At 42.7% G+C, this 14727-nt stretch overlaps 2 protein-coding genes across 2 annotated transcripts; both read left to right on the top strand.

Annotated features, from left to right (window-relative positions):
• The first annotated feature begins 1108 nt into the window (after positions 1–1108).
• Positions 1109–4979, top strand: LOC143327551 (tubulin alpha-1B chain-like). The gene is made up of 4 exons (XM_076741968.1): positions 1109–1213; positions 3008–3230; positions 3337–3485; positions 3582–4979. The coding sequence occupies exons 1-4, from the start codon at positions 1157–1159 to the stop codon at positions 4557–4559; spliced, it is 1407 nt and encodes a 468-aa protein (XP_076598083.1). The 5' UTR covers positions 1109–1156; the 3' UTR covers positions 4560–4979.
• Positions 4980–6625: 1646 nt separating this feature from the next.
• Positions 6626–13991, top strand: plp2b (proteolipid protein 2b). Its single transcript, XM_076739929.1, has 5 exons — positions 6626–7113; positions 11629–11784; positions 11898–11996; positions 12852–12948; positions 13059–13991. Exons 1-5 carry the CDS (start codon positions 7018–7020, stop codon positions 13073–13075), a joined length of 465 nt encoding a protein of 154 aa, XP_076596044.1. The 5' UTR covers positions 6626–7017; the 3' UTR covers positions 13076–13991.
• The last annotated feature ends 736 nt before the right edge of the window (positions 13992–14727 follow it).

The raw sequence follows: 14727 nt of genomic DNA, 5'->3' as shown, positions 1-14727 counted from the left end.
ATACTGCCCGAGAAGGGGATTTTTTTATATACATATGTATAAAAAAGTGTAAACATCAGTCTTCTGAAATACTTTACTTTATTGAAATCATAACAAAGCAGCACAGACAAAGGTGAAATAAAACCACTGAACAAGCTTGATTTACGCAGTGACAGTATGTTACTTTGACCAGTCCGTGAATTTAGTATTGAGAACTCTGCAGTCCTCCCCCTACTGGTCGAGGAGGGTATCAGCTAGATGGTTTTCTCAGTCACTCTCCTCATAATTGATTTCCTTTCCTTTTGCAGTTGTTGGGCAATCAAATCAAAGTGTAAAATACAGATAAAGTAGTCTAATGACATACAGCGGTAATGTCTCTGGAGACCTCAGAAACAATATGACAAACATAATGTTTTACAATACTCATATGTCCCAATAATAAATAATAATACTTAATGTAGCCTCTATCGTGTGCAGGTCTTATTGTTTTTTCTGTCACTGTAGTTTCAAGAACAAATAAAATTATCATTTTAAAATGTTTCCTGTTAAAACTTCTCTCTGTTTGAATTAAAGACCTGCATGTCAGCTGTTTATCACCAGCTGTTTCTCATAGTGAATGCTAAATCACAACCACAACTGTTACAGGCCTGTATATCCAAATAGTTTGAAAAAAGAATAAATCATCCACCAATTATATGACATATGATGCCTTAGACAACTATTGGAAATATATACAATTCTTAGCTGATCATCTCATGAGCAATTGTGAACGAACATTAAAATCATCTACTATGGTGAAAGTAGTAATACATTAAAACCAGACACGAAACAACCAATCAGAGCCAGAGGAGCGTCTGAGGGCGTGTCTGACACATCTGTCAATCACTACTCACACACGCTGCGAACCGCCCCCTCCCTCCGCTGAGTAATGGCGGAGCAACAGCCACCCGCAAAGGAGAAACTGCCCATACCGCCGCTGCCAACAACAGCACATACGGCTTACACAACACATAACCATGTAGCTAATATGGTGATTGTTACAGTAACGCTCCGCAGCGCGGATGGTATGTTAGCGACTGTGATGTAGCGGCTGGGCACAGTTAGCTTGTTTCCTATGCTAAGGCCAGGTTGTCACGGCAACCGCGCAGACGCCGCAGGGAGGAGGGGCTTGGAGGCAATGCATGAGTGCAGCGGAGAGGGAGGGGTAGTGACGTGGAACTTGTGTTGGTTCAAGGTAGGCTAAGTCTGCTCTCTTCCCAATCTTACATACTGCAGTTTTAATTTTTAATATTTGAGCAAGGACCATATTCTTAGAAAATGACAAATATTGGATAAATAAACAGATTTCGAAAGAATAACAGTATTTCCTCTTGAAAGTGAGTGTTTTGATTTAACCAATAGGAAAAGAGGTCTTGTCACTTTCAACGAATGGGATTTGGCTGTTCTTTTCCCGCGCAACGCACTAAAAATACCCAATGATAAAGACTCATATCTCAGTCATATCTGTCATAGAAAGTCCAGACAGTGAAGTACATGTTCTTCAATTTGCATTTCAACTCCAGTAAGGAGAGTAGGTGTCATGGTGAGTACGGAATAATGGAAAGTTTCTTTTTGATTTAATCAGGTTTTACCAAGCTAACAGCTGGTGTCAGTTATCAGTTTAAGCTAACGTCTTTTTCGTTGTTAGCTAGCTAGCTAGCTAATAGCTGAACGTTTAGCCTCTGCTAACGTTCACCTGCAAGTCTTGTGGTGAAGAGCAGTTAAGAGCAGTTTTATGGTAAAGAAGTGGTGGAGTCTGTGTGATACACAGGTGACTTTACTTTAACAACACAGACGGTTCACTTCAGTGGTTTGTGTTCGCGGATAGTGGAGAGATGTGACCGCAAACTGAACAAACTATGGAACAATGGCCTGTGTAATGGTTAGCATTGTTGGTTGTATTAGCATTGCCAAATGCTAAAATCAAGGCTCTCAAGTTTTGAGCTGGGTTCAGAGTGAGATTTTGGCGGCGGCGGGGGTTGCGGTGGGGACAGGGGTCTGATCTGGTAAATGACACATAAATTCGTACAAATGAAAATATTTATTTAATTCAGCATTTCTTAGTGCAGGTGTGTATGCACGCGCTGTGTCTGTAACCCCCGCCCATCCCCCCTTGTTCAGTACATACACACAGAGGCCACCGCACATCATGTTGTTGACCCATCACGTGCGGCCTGAACAGAAAAAAATCGAGAAAAACAAAAAAAAAAAAAAAAAAAGCGGCTCTGTTTTCCCCCGAGACCGACACATCACAAATTCCTCTATCTGTTCTACTGTTACAAATAATAGCGGCCACCAACTTGGTGGGCGTTATCCTGGTGGTATCCTGAGTGAACTGGTTATATTGGGACATAGAGGCTGAGTGAACTTGATACAACAAGAACTGAGCATGGACTCCAAATGATTTGAACCAAGAGCAGATTGTTGAGGATTTGGTGGTGCACATGGCTCAGACTGATGATCAGACAGATGAGTCCAACAACTACAGAGGGATGTCCAAAACCGCCGTTGCCTAGCAACAGAACATTGTGTGCACACTGTGCAGTGTGTAAAACCCATACAGCTCTCTTTGCTTTAATGTTTGTGCTTGTGCCAGCAGATATTATGGACTTTATATTGTTTAATAGAACAGACAACACAGAGATGCTTTATTCTGCCTTACCACCTATTTAAAGGGCCTGATTGCACCCAGATGTTTATAATAAAATCATTGCATCAGACACTTGATGTGTAATTGAAAGTATGTTCCTCCAGAGATCTTGTTTAAGAATTTTCTCATTTTTTCTGCCTTAAATATATCTTCATTAACTATTTCTCAAAATAAGATTAAATGTGCAACGTGTCAGGTGACTTGGTCATGATGATGATTGTAGATTTTGAGCCATCTTAAACATAACCTGAAGCATGTAATTAGAAATGGTTGAAACGTATATAAATGTCTGTCGAAAATGAATGCTGAATGTTACAAATTGTCTTTGTTTTCCTCCAGCGTGAGTGTATCTCCATCCATGTGGGTCAGGCTGGTGTCCAGATTGGCAATGCCTGCTGGGAGCTCTTTTGTCAGGAACATGGGATCACGCCAGAGGGACGGTTGCTCAGTGACAAGACTCTCGGGATAGGAGATGATTCCTTCAACACCTTCTTCAGTGAGACTGAAGCTGGAAAGCACAATCCCAGATCTGTTTTTCTGGACCTGGAGCCCACTGTTATTGGTAAAATGAAATGAAATGAATTGTAGAAAAATATAATTGTTGCTATGTTGTTTTATTCTTCCCCCAGTTATTCAAACCCACCTATAATTTATGGTAATTTCCTTAGATGAGGTGCGCACAGGGACCTACCGCAGGCTGTTCCCCCCTGACCAGCTGATCACTGGGAAGGAGGATGCTGCCAACAACTATGCTCGTGGACACTACACCATCGGCACAGAGATCATCGACCTGGTGGTGGACAGGATCCGCAAACTGGTGCGTACAGTCAGAGCAGATTTTGCTGCAGAATATGAGATGAAAAGCCAGAATGTATCTGATATGTGATCGTTGTCTCTCCCTCTCTGTCCTCAGGCTGACGAGTGCACTGGCCTTCAGGGCTTCCTGCTTTACCACAGCTTCGGAGGTGGCACCGGCTCTGGTTTCACCTCCCTGCTGATGGAGCGTCTGTCTGTGGAGTACGGTAAGAAGTCCAAGCTGCAGTTCTCCATCTACCCAGCTCCACAGGTGTCCACTGCTGTGGTGGAGCCCTACAACTCCGTCCTTACCACCCACACCACCCTGGAGCACTGTGACTGCTCCTTCATGGTGGACAACGAGGCCATCTACGATATCTGCAGCAAGAACCTCGACATTGAGCGTCCCACTTACACCAACCTGAACAGGCTGGTCAGTCAGGTTGTGTCCTCTGTGACTGCTTCACTTCGCTTCGATGGTGCCCTCAATGTGGATCTGACAGAGTTCCAGACCAACTTGGTGCCATATCCCCGTATCCACTTCCCTCTGGCCAGCTATGCCCCCGTCATCTCGGCTGAGAAGGCATTCCACGAGCAGCTCTCGGTGGCTCAAATCACAAATTCCTGCTTCGAGCCAACCAATCTGATGGTGAAATGCGACCCTCGCCATGGCAAGTACATGGCTTGTTGCCTGCTGTATCGTGGTGATGTGGTGCCCAAAGATGTGAATGCTGCCATTGCCGCCATCAAGACCAAGCGCTCCATCCAGTTTGTGGACTGGTGCCCCACTGGTTTCAAGGTTGGCATCAACCGCCAGCCGCCCACTGTTGTTCCTGGTGGAGACCTGGCCAAGGTCCACAGGGCCGTGTGCATGATGAGCAACACCACTGCTATTGCAGAGGCCTGGGCTCGCCTTGACCACAAGTTTGATCTGATGTATGCCAAGCGTGCCTTTGTTCACTGGTATGTGGGTGAGGGGATGGAGGAGGGAGAGTTCTCTGAGGCCAGAGAGGATATGGCAGCTCTGGAGAAGGATTATGAGGAGGTTGGAATCGACTACCTTGAGGGCGAGGGAGAGGAAGGAGAGGAGTTTTAAAAAAAGCTCAGCAGCTCAAAGCTCAAAAGTTCAACATTAATTTGTTCAGCAGTTAAATATGATTAATTGCATGTTGTTAAATGTGTTCAAAAATGTTTGTTTCATGATTTTGTCTGAAGGAGGAGAGGAGTATTAAAAAAGCTCAACAGCTCAAAGCACAAAAGTTCAACATTCATTGGTTCAGCAGGTAAATATGGTTTTATTGCATGTTGTTAAATATGTTAAAAAATGTTTGTTTCATGATTTTGTCTGGAGGAGAGGAGTATTAAAAAAGCTTAACAGCTCAAAGCTGAAAAGTTCAACATTCATTTGACCAGCAGTTAAATATGATTTTATTGCACGGTGTTAAATATGTTAAAAAATGTTTGTTTCATGATTTTGTGACGTATTAATAAAGTTCCTGAAATGCATGAAGTCTTCAGTGTTGTTCAGGTAACTTTTTCTTTTTAAAGAATTACAAATCTTTATGAATTGTGAATCTTGGAAACTTCATGTAATCCAATAAGGAAACTCTAGACTTAGGTTGACAATTTGCTCTACACCAACAAATATACATCATGTGACAACATACAGGACCAAATTTGGTTTAATTGCTAATGAAAAATCCAAAAACATTTCAATTTGAGTCAGTGTGCACGTTTGTTAACCAACAAGCTTCGACTGCAGTGAAGACTGGAAAGCGTCTTCAAGGAGACGGTGGAGGAGGTTGGTACTGATAGCACTGGAGAGGAAGATAAAGGAGAGGAGTATTGAATCTGTGCCTCTATTGGTGTTAAAAAAAAAAAAATGTTCAGACTTCACTCGCTTTAATACACGTAGGTTCATGATTGTTCAGAACAGCAGTTTTAATAGAGCAGTGCAGATTGTTCTGTGTCTGTAGTTAAATGCTGAGAGAATGCTGCAACAGTTTTTAGTGATGCCTTGTTCTAGAGGGACATGTACTCACACTATAAGCCACTGTTAATCATATGAAATAAGTTATTCAATATTAAACATCTGCTGTCAAATTTTAGGTTAATAGTTGTACTTGTTTGCCAGTGTATGTCGTTGATAGCCGGTAAATAAACTGCATAATGAAAGTTCTGCTTTTGCTCTACCCACATCATCATAATGCCTGAAGACAATGGCTGAATAGAATCCTTTAGTTATCCAAGTGTGTTATTGCAAAACTGAATAAGTACAACACTCAGTAATTACAACAATTATTAAAATAGAATTAGAAATGTAGAAACACCAAACAGTTCAAGTAAACAATGTGAGTAAAATCTTAGTTGTTGGAGTGCTGCATGGTGTGTTTTCTGGTAGAATCAGGTTTTCTGAACAAATTACGCCTTTGTGGGCATACATTCTTTATGAGATCATTGAAGCATAAAGTAGATATTTTTCTTTTATGTTGCAAACAACTACAATAAAAGATTGATATATATGAAATACATTAAAAAGTAGAATAAAAATGCAGCTAAGTTAATGAATGTAAAGATTTATTCAAGTAAAAGTACACAAGTATTAGCGTCAATATATACTTAAAGTACCAAAGGTAATGGTACTGATTTTGCAGAACAGCCCATTTAATAAAAGTACATATTACATTATCAGATTATAAATGTTGATACATTAATGTGCATAAATTTGTAGCTAATTCAAATGCATTTATTTATTATGCTACTTTATGGGGGGGGGGGGGGGGGGGGCGCGTTACAAGCTAAAGTTCCCCCTGAGATCAATGAAGTCTGATATGATAATAAATATCAGTGGAAGTTATTAAATAACTATAGTGGAGTAAAAGGCTGCAAGATTTGCCTTGGAATTGTACTGTAGTTGAGTAGAAGCATAAACGAGCATGAGGAGAAGAAGAAGAAGAAAAACTTTATTTCAGCTCTCGAGGAAATTCACTTTCAAAATACTTAAGCAAAGTGCAAGTAATTCAAAACTGTACTCAAGTACAGCAGCATAGGAAGCAAATGTGCTTAGTTAATATCCAACACTGTCTGTAGATAAAACAGGAACCACGAAAGAATCACTTTGGCAACAGGTCACTTCAGAGTTTCCGAGAAGCACCTGAATGCAGCATGAGGGCAGCTCTGCTCGGTGGTTGCCGGAGTGCAAACAGCGGCTCCCCTTGAGAAAAGTGAAAGCCAACGCCCCACTGTCAGCTCCTCGGCTCCTCCCTCCTCCAGCTAGTAGATTTTATACAGAGCTACTGTGGTCGTGACTGAGTCACACCAGGTTGTATTTCACCGAGACTTTCATCGGAGACGTTGATTCATCCGACCAAGAGGGGGAAGAAAACTTCTACGTTAGCTAGCTAACTTTAGCGGGAGCAGCGTCAACACTGGGACCGTTCTTTAGAAACCATAAAGCGCCCAAGACAACTTTGTCTATTCAAACGTTGTTCCTGCTGATAAGGCTCCAGTACAACATACTGTATACGGTATTATAATACGTGAGTTAATACAGAATGGCTGATACAACGACCAACGCTGGTGCTAGCTGTCTGGACAAGCTGAAAAGTTACGTGAAGACTCCAAAAGGGTTTATCCTCGCAGCAGAAATAGTAAGTTCACGGACCCGGATAGCTAACGTAACTTCTAACCTCTGTGCAGCTCTGTTTTGAATGGTTACGGCTGTTCTCAAACTGGTTATACTGTGTAAACTGTGCTTAAGTAGCCTGCAACTAATCAATATTTCATAGATGGTAAAGTGGATTAATGTAGCCGAGGTTGTTATTGATTTTGTCCTCGCTTGGCTTCATAGAGGAGTTATCCCAGCGTAATGCTGTAAAGGAGCATGCCTTATTTTTCATTTCTTGAAAGCTGCTCTGTCTCACGTTTTGAAGAGCAGTCTAGTCAGGGAATGAGAGGCATGCGGTCTGGGGTGGTGGGGGTCTGAGGGATCATGAACAGAGGTTAAGGGTTCCCACCTGTCACTTGTGCTCCACTGTTGTCTCATTTGGCACCATAGAGCCAAATGCTGAGCGTTAATGGCAGATGAAAGGTCACACGGGTTAACTCGACCCAGCCAATGTTGTCAGGCATCTCCTTTTCTCCTCATTACCACAGGCTGCATACTATTTGTAGGCAGAGAAGTAATGGCCCAAGTATGGTGAAGAGTAAATGTAATGCATATCACATTCCTGCTACTATAAAGGCTCATTTTCCCACGGTGTTTCTGCACATCTGGTTAGTGTGAAAATACTGCACACCTACACTCGGTAAAGAAGCATCAGAGTAACGCTGAAGTGCGGTAATGAGGGGGTTAGGTGTGTGGTTTTAAGTGTCCGACTTCCTGACAGAGTATAACCACATCCTGTCTGGGAAGACCTTTTTATTTATACGGTTTTGCACATGAACGCCTCTGTTTGCATTTCACAGCGTTGTGTTCTCTTAACCCGTGACAGGCTTTGACCAGAGGTTGTTCACCTAAGTTCTGCATTTTGAAGGTTTTCGCCAGAAACCAGGCGCACGCAGTGAATGGAGTATTATCATGTAAATCACAGTAGCTTACAAGGCACTGAAAATGTTACCACTCCACTGTGTTATGGCTTTCCCAGCTTTTTGAAGTGTGGAAAGCACTTTTCATCAGCGATAGAAAAGGCTCTGGGCTCATAACTCAGCAAGCTCGTTATAAAGCAGGCTCTCAGATGCTGGTGGTCAGCGGTCCACCCACTGTTAAGTTTTTTTTTCCTTTTCAGAGGTAATGGAAACTCCAGCCTGTGTGCGAAGTTTGCTGTGAATTGCTCAGCACACATCCTCGGTGTGCCATTCAAGGATAGCTTCAAGCTTCAGTGGACACACTCGGTGGCTGGTTGTTTCCTCTCCCACTCGCGTCTTTACTGGGGCCTGGTAATCTCGAAAGGAAGTCAGCTGTGATGTTGGATGTCTAACATAGTTTACAGTGCAGGGAGAGAGCTGTGGGAGTGAAACAGGAAGGCAAATGTCATTACTGCTTATTATGTCCAATCTAATGGGACATTTGGTATTTAACCCCAGCAGCCTGGGTCACCACGGTTCACAATGAAATGGGATTTCTTATTTTTTTCTCTGTTCCTCAATCATGAACCAAATGATTTCACCTTCTCTTTACTCAGTCGTAAGCATTCACTACCTTAAAGCCAAATGATTAACTCTGTCATTTGATTCGGTCTATGTATGTGTTAATCTGCTGACCATGACACCACTGATGTGTTCATCTACTGATTAACATCCGGCATGATCAAAGCTGCTGATTGATCTTTGTCCCGACATGACGTGCCTATCACGCTGACACTGTTCTGTCGGTAATGTCATCTTATTTACAAGATAATGTATACAACCTGACAACTTTCCCTGTTCTGGGCTCACTTCTTGCAATCTCACTCAAGACAGCAAGGAGGAGTTCGTCTGCAGGCGTAAGAAAAAAATCCCAGAATGACTTTGTGCTTTTTAACACAACATTGCCAGAACAACATCTTCCAGCTGATAAACCAAAAGTCTGAAGGAATAAATGTGGCTTTTTTTAGCTGGCTTTTTTCACAGACAGCAGGTTTTCTATGCTTTGCCAACTTCCACGTAGAGACATTATGTTTTGTTTTTCTTCTGGCTGTCAGAGGCATGATCATACTTGAAGCTGCAGAACAACGTACAGATCACAGTCACACACCCATGTAGTGCAAATTTCTATTTTGTCATTGGCCAGAGTTAAACCAGTAGCGATAAGCCGGGATGAGTCATCAGCTGAACTTTTACTCTGCTTTTGATATTGACAAGATGAAGGTGAACATTGCTTTAAGCCAGAAAGGGTGGAAGAAAAGTCGCGGGGGGACTGACGGTTGAGTAAATGAGTGAAAAGTGACGAAACGAGAGTGATGAAATGAACTACGCTTTCCATTTTCCTCCCAGCACACATGGAATACACTTCAGCGAGCCACGGCGAGTGCTCAAAAACCACCCCAAAATGTACGTGACTTCCCTAGCAACCGTTGCTGTTTGGTGTGTCTCTGCACCATGAACTAGCTCTTGGCTCTCATGTTGCTGCTGACTATAATTAGCCAAGCGGCAACTTCCCTCCCGTCAGTTTCAAAGAGCAGCTCACTACACCGATGTGAATGGAGCCTGGCTGGGATCTTAAAAGCTGACCCGTGCAAACAGATCCGCCGCTGTGTGGAAAACATAAAGGTGTCAACATCTCGCAGCCTTTCTTGTTCTGAGGGACTCTTGTCGTGGGTGTTTCTCTGTGCGACCGCCCGCTCAGTAGCCGCTGCCCTCAGAGCAGCCGGCTCCGGCCTGAATAGAGCCTCTTTTGTGCGGGACCTCGGCCCTGGCCATCCCGCTACTCCACAGAGGCAGCCTGTGCCAGTCTCGAGAACACATGAGCTACTCATGCATCTGGCCGACCGGCTCTGCGTTTGCGTAACAGTTACGGGTGAGGGGAGGGGAAGCAGTTGTGACAGATGTAGGGCTGGTCTCGAGTCAGTTGCATCATTTGTGTATCATATAGACTTCAGTGATTTGACACTCGCCACTGAGATGTGTGTGTCTGAGAATAAAACGTCGCAATGTGCAAGACGTGCTTTTTTTAAAGTACATGCCACAGAGTGCAGTTTATTTACTGAGAGTTACAAAAATAAATAATTTGACTTGTCATGAGGAAGCAGCGCTGATAAACACCTGATATGAGTTCAGTGGATCATGTGTGTGGAAATACAGAGTTTATAGTTTGATTCTGCTTTTAATTAGAACTTTTCTAGAAGATTTAAGCAGCGAAATGCAGGCGGAGAGGAGTAAATATCAGAATCAGAAAACATCAATATGTGCAACATAAGTATTGATATGCAAAAGTGTTATTGGAAGTGCAACGATTGGTCGATTCATCTGATGCACAATTTTTTATTTGCAAATATTTTTCAGTGGTTCAGTGGAAAATACTTTAGTGCTTAATAAATGATCATTGCAACCAAACACAAATGATGCTGCCATGTGCACTAACGCTGATTATTTATTTTTATTTATTTATGTAAATTCACAAATGTCTGTTCTCTCTCAGAGATTAGAGAGTGCAGATCAGCTTAAACACTTCAGTGGTTTTTGGCCGTATCAATGGACCACTGGTCAGGTAACAGGACATTGATTGATAACTGTTAGTAATTTTTCAAGCATATATGCCAAACACTTAATGTTTCCATCCTCTCAAATGTGAAAATCTGATTTTCTTTGTTTAACGTTGTAGTGATTTGAGTGTTGGATTGTTGTTTGGACAAAGAAAAGAAAGGTGTGGCTGAAGGTGGCTGTCAAAGCTTTCCAAATATTAAATGTTCAAATATACAAATGTGCAGCTCAGTGCAAAGGAATCATGAATCTATGGTGCGGAAAAGGACAATGAGATTAATCCTGTTGACTTTCTTCATGTAAATTAGATGGTTAGGTTTAAAAAAGACTTGTAGCTAATTGAAATTTCCACTCCTTCACAGCTGTCATGTGTGGTGTGAATGCATCCTCCCACACGGTTTGACAGCAGCAACAATAGCAGCATTGAGGGGAAAAAAAAAAGTCCGATGCCAGTTCGGGGCCGTAGGCTGCCGAAGTTCATGATTTCTCCACATTGGCAGCATTTCAGTGGAATGGACTGGGAAGAATGCATGCTGATTTTTTTTCCCCTCATATGGAAAACTACGGTCTTGATGGAACAAACGTGCTGTAGATGTGAGGAGAGGGCAGCACGTGACGGGCAGACCAGTCTGTTTTGACGGCGTGCATGGCGATCCACCCCGACAGTGTTTGTGTGCACAAAGTATTTTTTCTGGGCAAAAATGATTGTTGTTCTGTGGATGCTGAATGGACTGACTGGAGTAAAGAAAACAATGACGGCTTTGTTGGAGTGATTTACTGTCGGGCCGGCCTCGGCTGTTGAGAGCGCTCAGATCTCTGTCTGTTGGGCGCTGGCGTGACGAGTCAAGTCATTCAAACCTGACCTGCAGAGTCTAACGGAGGGGAGGAATTTAGGCAGCGTCTGTTCGCTTTCTGACGTCACGGAAAAGTATTCTGGGGTATCTTCGCTGCTCTGATTCCAAAATCTTTCTGTTTATTGCTCTTAGGTCATCAGCTTCATCGTCATCATCTGCTACGCTGCCTCTCACTATGGAGGCTACTCCACTGTGGGCATCTGCGAGATGATCTTTGCCATCATCTTCTTCGTCATTTTCATGATGGAGATGGACAAGCAGTTCCTAGTGATCAACTGGCTCTGGACCGTGAGTCTTCTACGTGTCTTACCACAGCAAACACACACACGCACACACGCCGATGCACAAACTATGTGCTGAGTTGCACAATGTTTCACCTTCTGCTTCCCTCTTTTCTGCAGGATTTTTTCCGTGCTGCCATTGGTGCTGGCCTTTACATCATCACTTCACTCATCTGTGTGATTCGAGGGGCCGGAGACAGCGCCCTCATCTCAGGCGGGGTCAGTGTAACCGCCGTTTAACGGAAAGTGTTAACATGTTTGCATGTGTTGTGACAACCATGAAGCATTATCTGTGAGTCAGTCGTATTGTAGGAGTGGAAACTGAAACCGGGGGGAGGGTTTAGAATAATTTCATGTGCTTCAAAAACTCTGGGAAGGCGCTCAGTTAGTATTGAGTAATATCGTCATCTCAAATCGTTGCTCATGCTTCCTTCCTGTTTAAGCCAAGCGCAGACTGCAAGGTTGTTTGCCATAATTTGTCTCAGACACACGACTTAGACCTCAGACAGAAATCCTCAAGTTCTCAATGAATCCACAGGTGCTTCGGGTCAGAGACAGGTCAGACTCTGCCCTCAGTTTCCAGTCTGTATGTCTGTCATCAGGGAGATTTCTGCAGTCTAAAGATAAATTTCACGTCCCTTTTTTTCCACTGTAACCTTTTTATGGCTTGAGTAAAAAAAAAAAAAAAGTGCCATTTTTACACTTGCCCAGTCGTTTGATGCCGACACCACACGTGTTCAGGACTGAATGCATCACATGTGCTCACACAGATTTGACCCACGGTGACTTCTTGCAGACTTCTGTTGAGTATTGCAGTCATTCCTCCAGCTGTGGGTTTCTCCAAGTGGAATAGTCTTGTCTGAGATCAGTTGTGTAGGTTGTTCACCCTCAAGTCATCATGACAACAGTGTGCTTCTCACACTCTCCGGTGTGTCTTCTTGCAGTTTGCACTTGGCTTTATACGAGTAGATGACAGTGTTTTCAAGCATTTCTCTTACATCTGTGTCTATGTTAACCAACTTTGACATGTTTTATGTGTGAATGTGATTCTGACCCTGAGTTGTTGTTTCTTAGGTGTTTGGTTTGGTCGCTGGTCTGCTGTTCGCCTACGACGCCTACACCGTCTACCTGCAAATCAGGAGCAACAGGCAGCACGCGCCAGCTTCCCCCAGTGAGAGCAGCAGATATTTACTTCATAACAGGCTTAAAGCACGCCTAAAACACGCCAAAATCCTGCCTTCTCTCATATGCACGACACGTTTTTCTCTCTTTTTTTTTCAGGCGACTTTGGAGTCTAAACGCTCCGAGACGAACGCACGTCTGTCAAGATGGCGGCAGCAGAGCAGAGAGGAATTTGAAGTTAACGGAAGAGAGGATCAGAGAGGACGATGGACAGTAAAACGAACAGGTCACAGTTTAATCAATGCCACTGTACGGTGCGAGCAGACGAGAGATTTCTTTTTAGGGCCATGCTTGAGGAGGAGGGTGACGTAGTCAGAGCAGGTGGTGCCGTGAGGAGCTCCCCTCACAAACCTTTGCTCCAACCTCAACGTACCACTGACAAAAAAGGGAAAACTGTAAATAATACGCAGTGGTTGATGTCATCCAGTAGCTTGTCTAATACATACGTCTACTGTTAATGGACTGCTGTAGTAAGTAGTAACTCTGACATTTGGACTTTTAGGATTTATTTAACGTCATAATTCTGCTTTTCTTGGGGTTTTTTTCTGTATCTCAGTGAGGTTTCTCAGCTGATCTCCTTCACTGTTACTTAAATCATTGCTCTTTAGGATGCTCCCTGTGTGTTACAGTGCCTTACAGTCTCATTCAGATTAACCAGTCCCTTCATCTTATTCACCCTTTATTCCTGAATCGTAAACACTTGAAGTGGCCCGCTGTCACTGACTGGCAGTTTTTAGTTTTTGCTGTATTAGTCAGAGTTTAGTCTGCATCGTTAGAAGCTGTAGACGTCCATTAACCATCAACCACATGTTCAGTTTTTTGATTACAGTGTCATCTTCCAGTTTCACCTGTCTACTTCTTGCTCAGGTTTTTTTTTCCTTTTTACATTTGTAACACATTTTTAAAATGCAGAATATTTCTCTGTTGACATTTTATACAGACCAGTAGTACAGTACAGTTTTTGTTGATTTTTTTTTTTGAGTACATGTTCTCTTTTTATGAGACAGATGAAAAATCTATTTCTACAGAAAACATAGAATTTTATGATGTGAATATCACACTTTGAACACGTTCTGTAACAGTTTCCTCTTCCATTTGCTGTTTTTTTGTCCAAGTAAAACATTGCCTTATTATTATTTTTTTTCTAACATGCTTTACAAGAGTCTGCAGTTTGTAATTTCAAAATTCAAAGCAGCCTTGCTTTGGGAAATAAAAGCCATTGTTACTACAAATAAAATCTGGTTTTGTAGCTTGTATTGTTCACATCATGATCTGCTGTTTAAAAACTGCGTGAGTCAACAGGAACCACTTCCGCTGCTTCTGTTGCTTCGTATGTTAAAGCTCTAACTTGTCTTCTATCAGATTGCCACTAGATGGCAGCAGACAGCCACTGTACACTGAGTGAATCGTTAATGGCTCCTGTCCATCAGCCAGCTGTAGAAGTTAGTTATTAGTAAGAGTTAACATTGCAAAAATATCAGCACAGCTATGGGGTTGCTTTCGCCGGCCTCTCATCACATTGCTGACGTTGAGATATCATCAGGAACTGCTTTGTTTTTACATTCACCAGGATTTTTACTGACCTGGTGCAGCGTGCGTCTGTGATCTCTAATCTCGTCTGAAAATGTTCTACTGCAGACCGTTTCGCATGCTCTCCCCTTCTTTTCGTTTTGAGATTACATTGCATTTATGAAAATCCTTTCCTACTTTGCATTCCTCTGTGGCGCTGCTGCTTTTCGACTCCAATAAGCGTCACAGTATGTTACTC

Source organism: Chaetodon auriga, chromosome 10, assembly GCF_051107435.1.
Source record: "Chaetodon auriga isolate fChaAug3 chromosome 10, fChaAug3.hap1, whole genome shotgun sequence".
In the NCBI taxonomy this organism is placed as follows: domain Eukaryota; kingdom Metazoa; phylum Chordata; class Actinopteri; order Chaetodontiformes; family Chaetodontidae; genus Chaetodon; species Chaetodon auriga.
The sequence above is the reverse complement of the archived record's forward strand: the minus strand, read 5'-3'. Positions and strand labels throughout refer to the sequence as shown.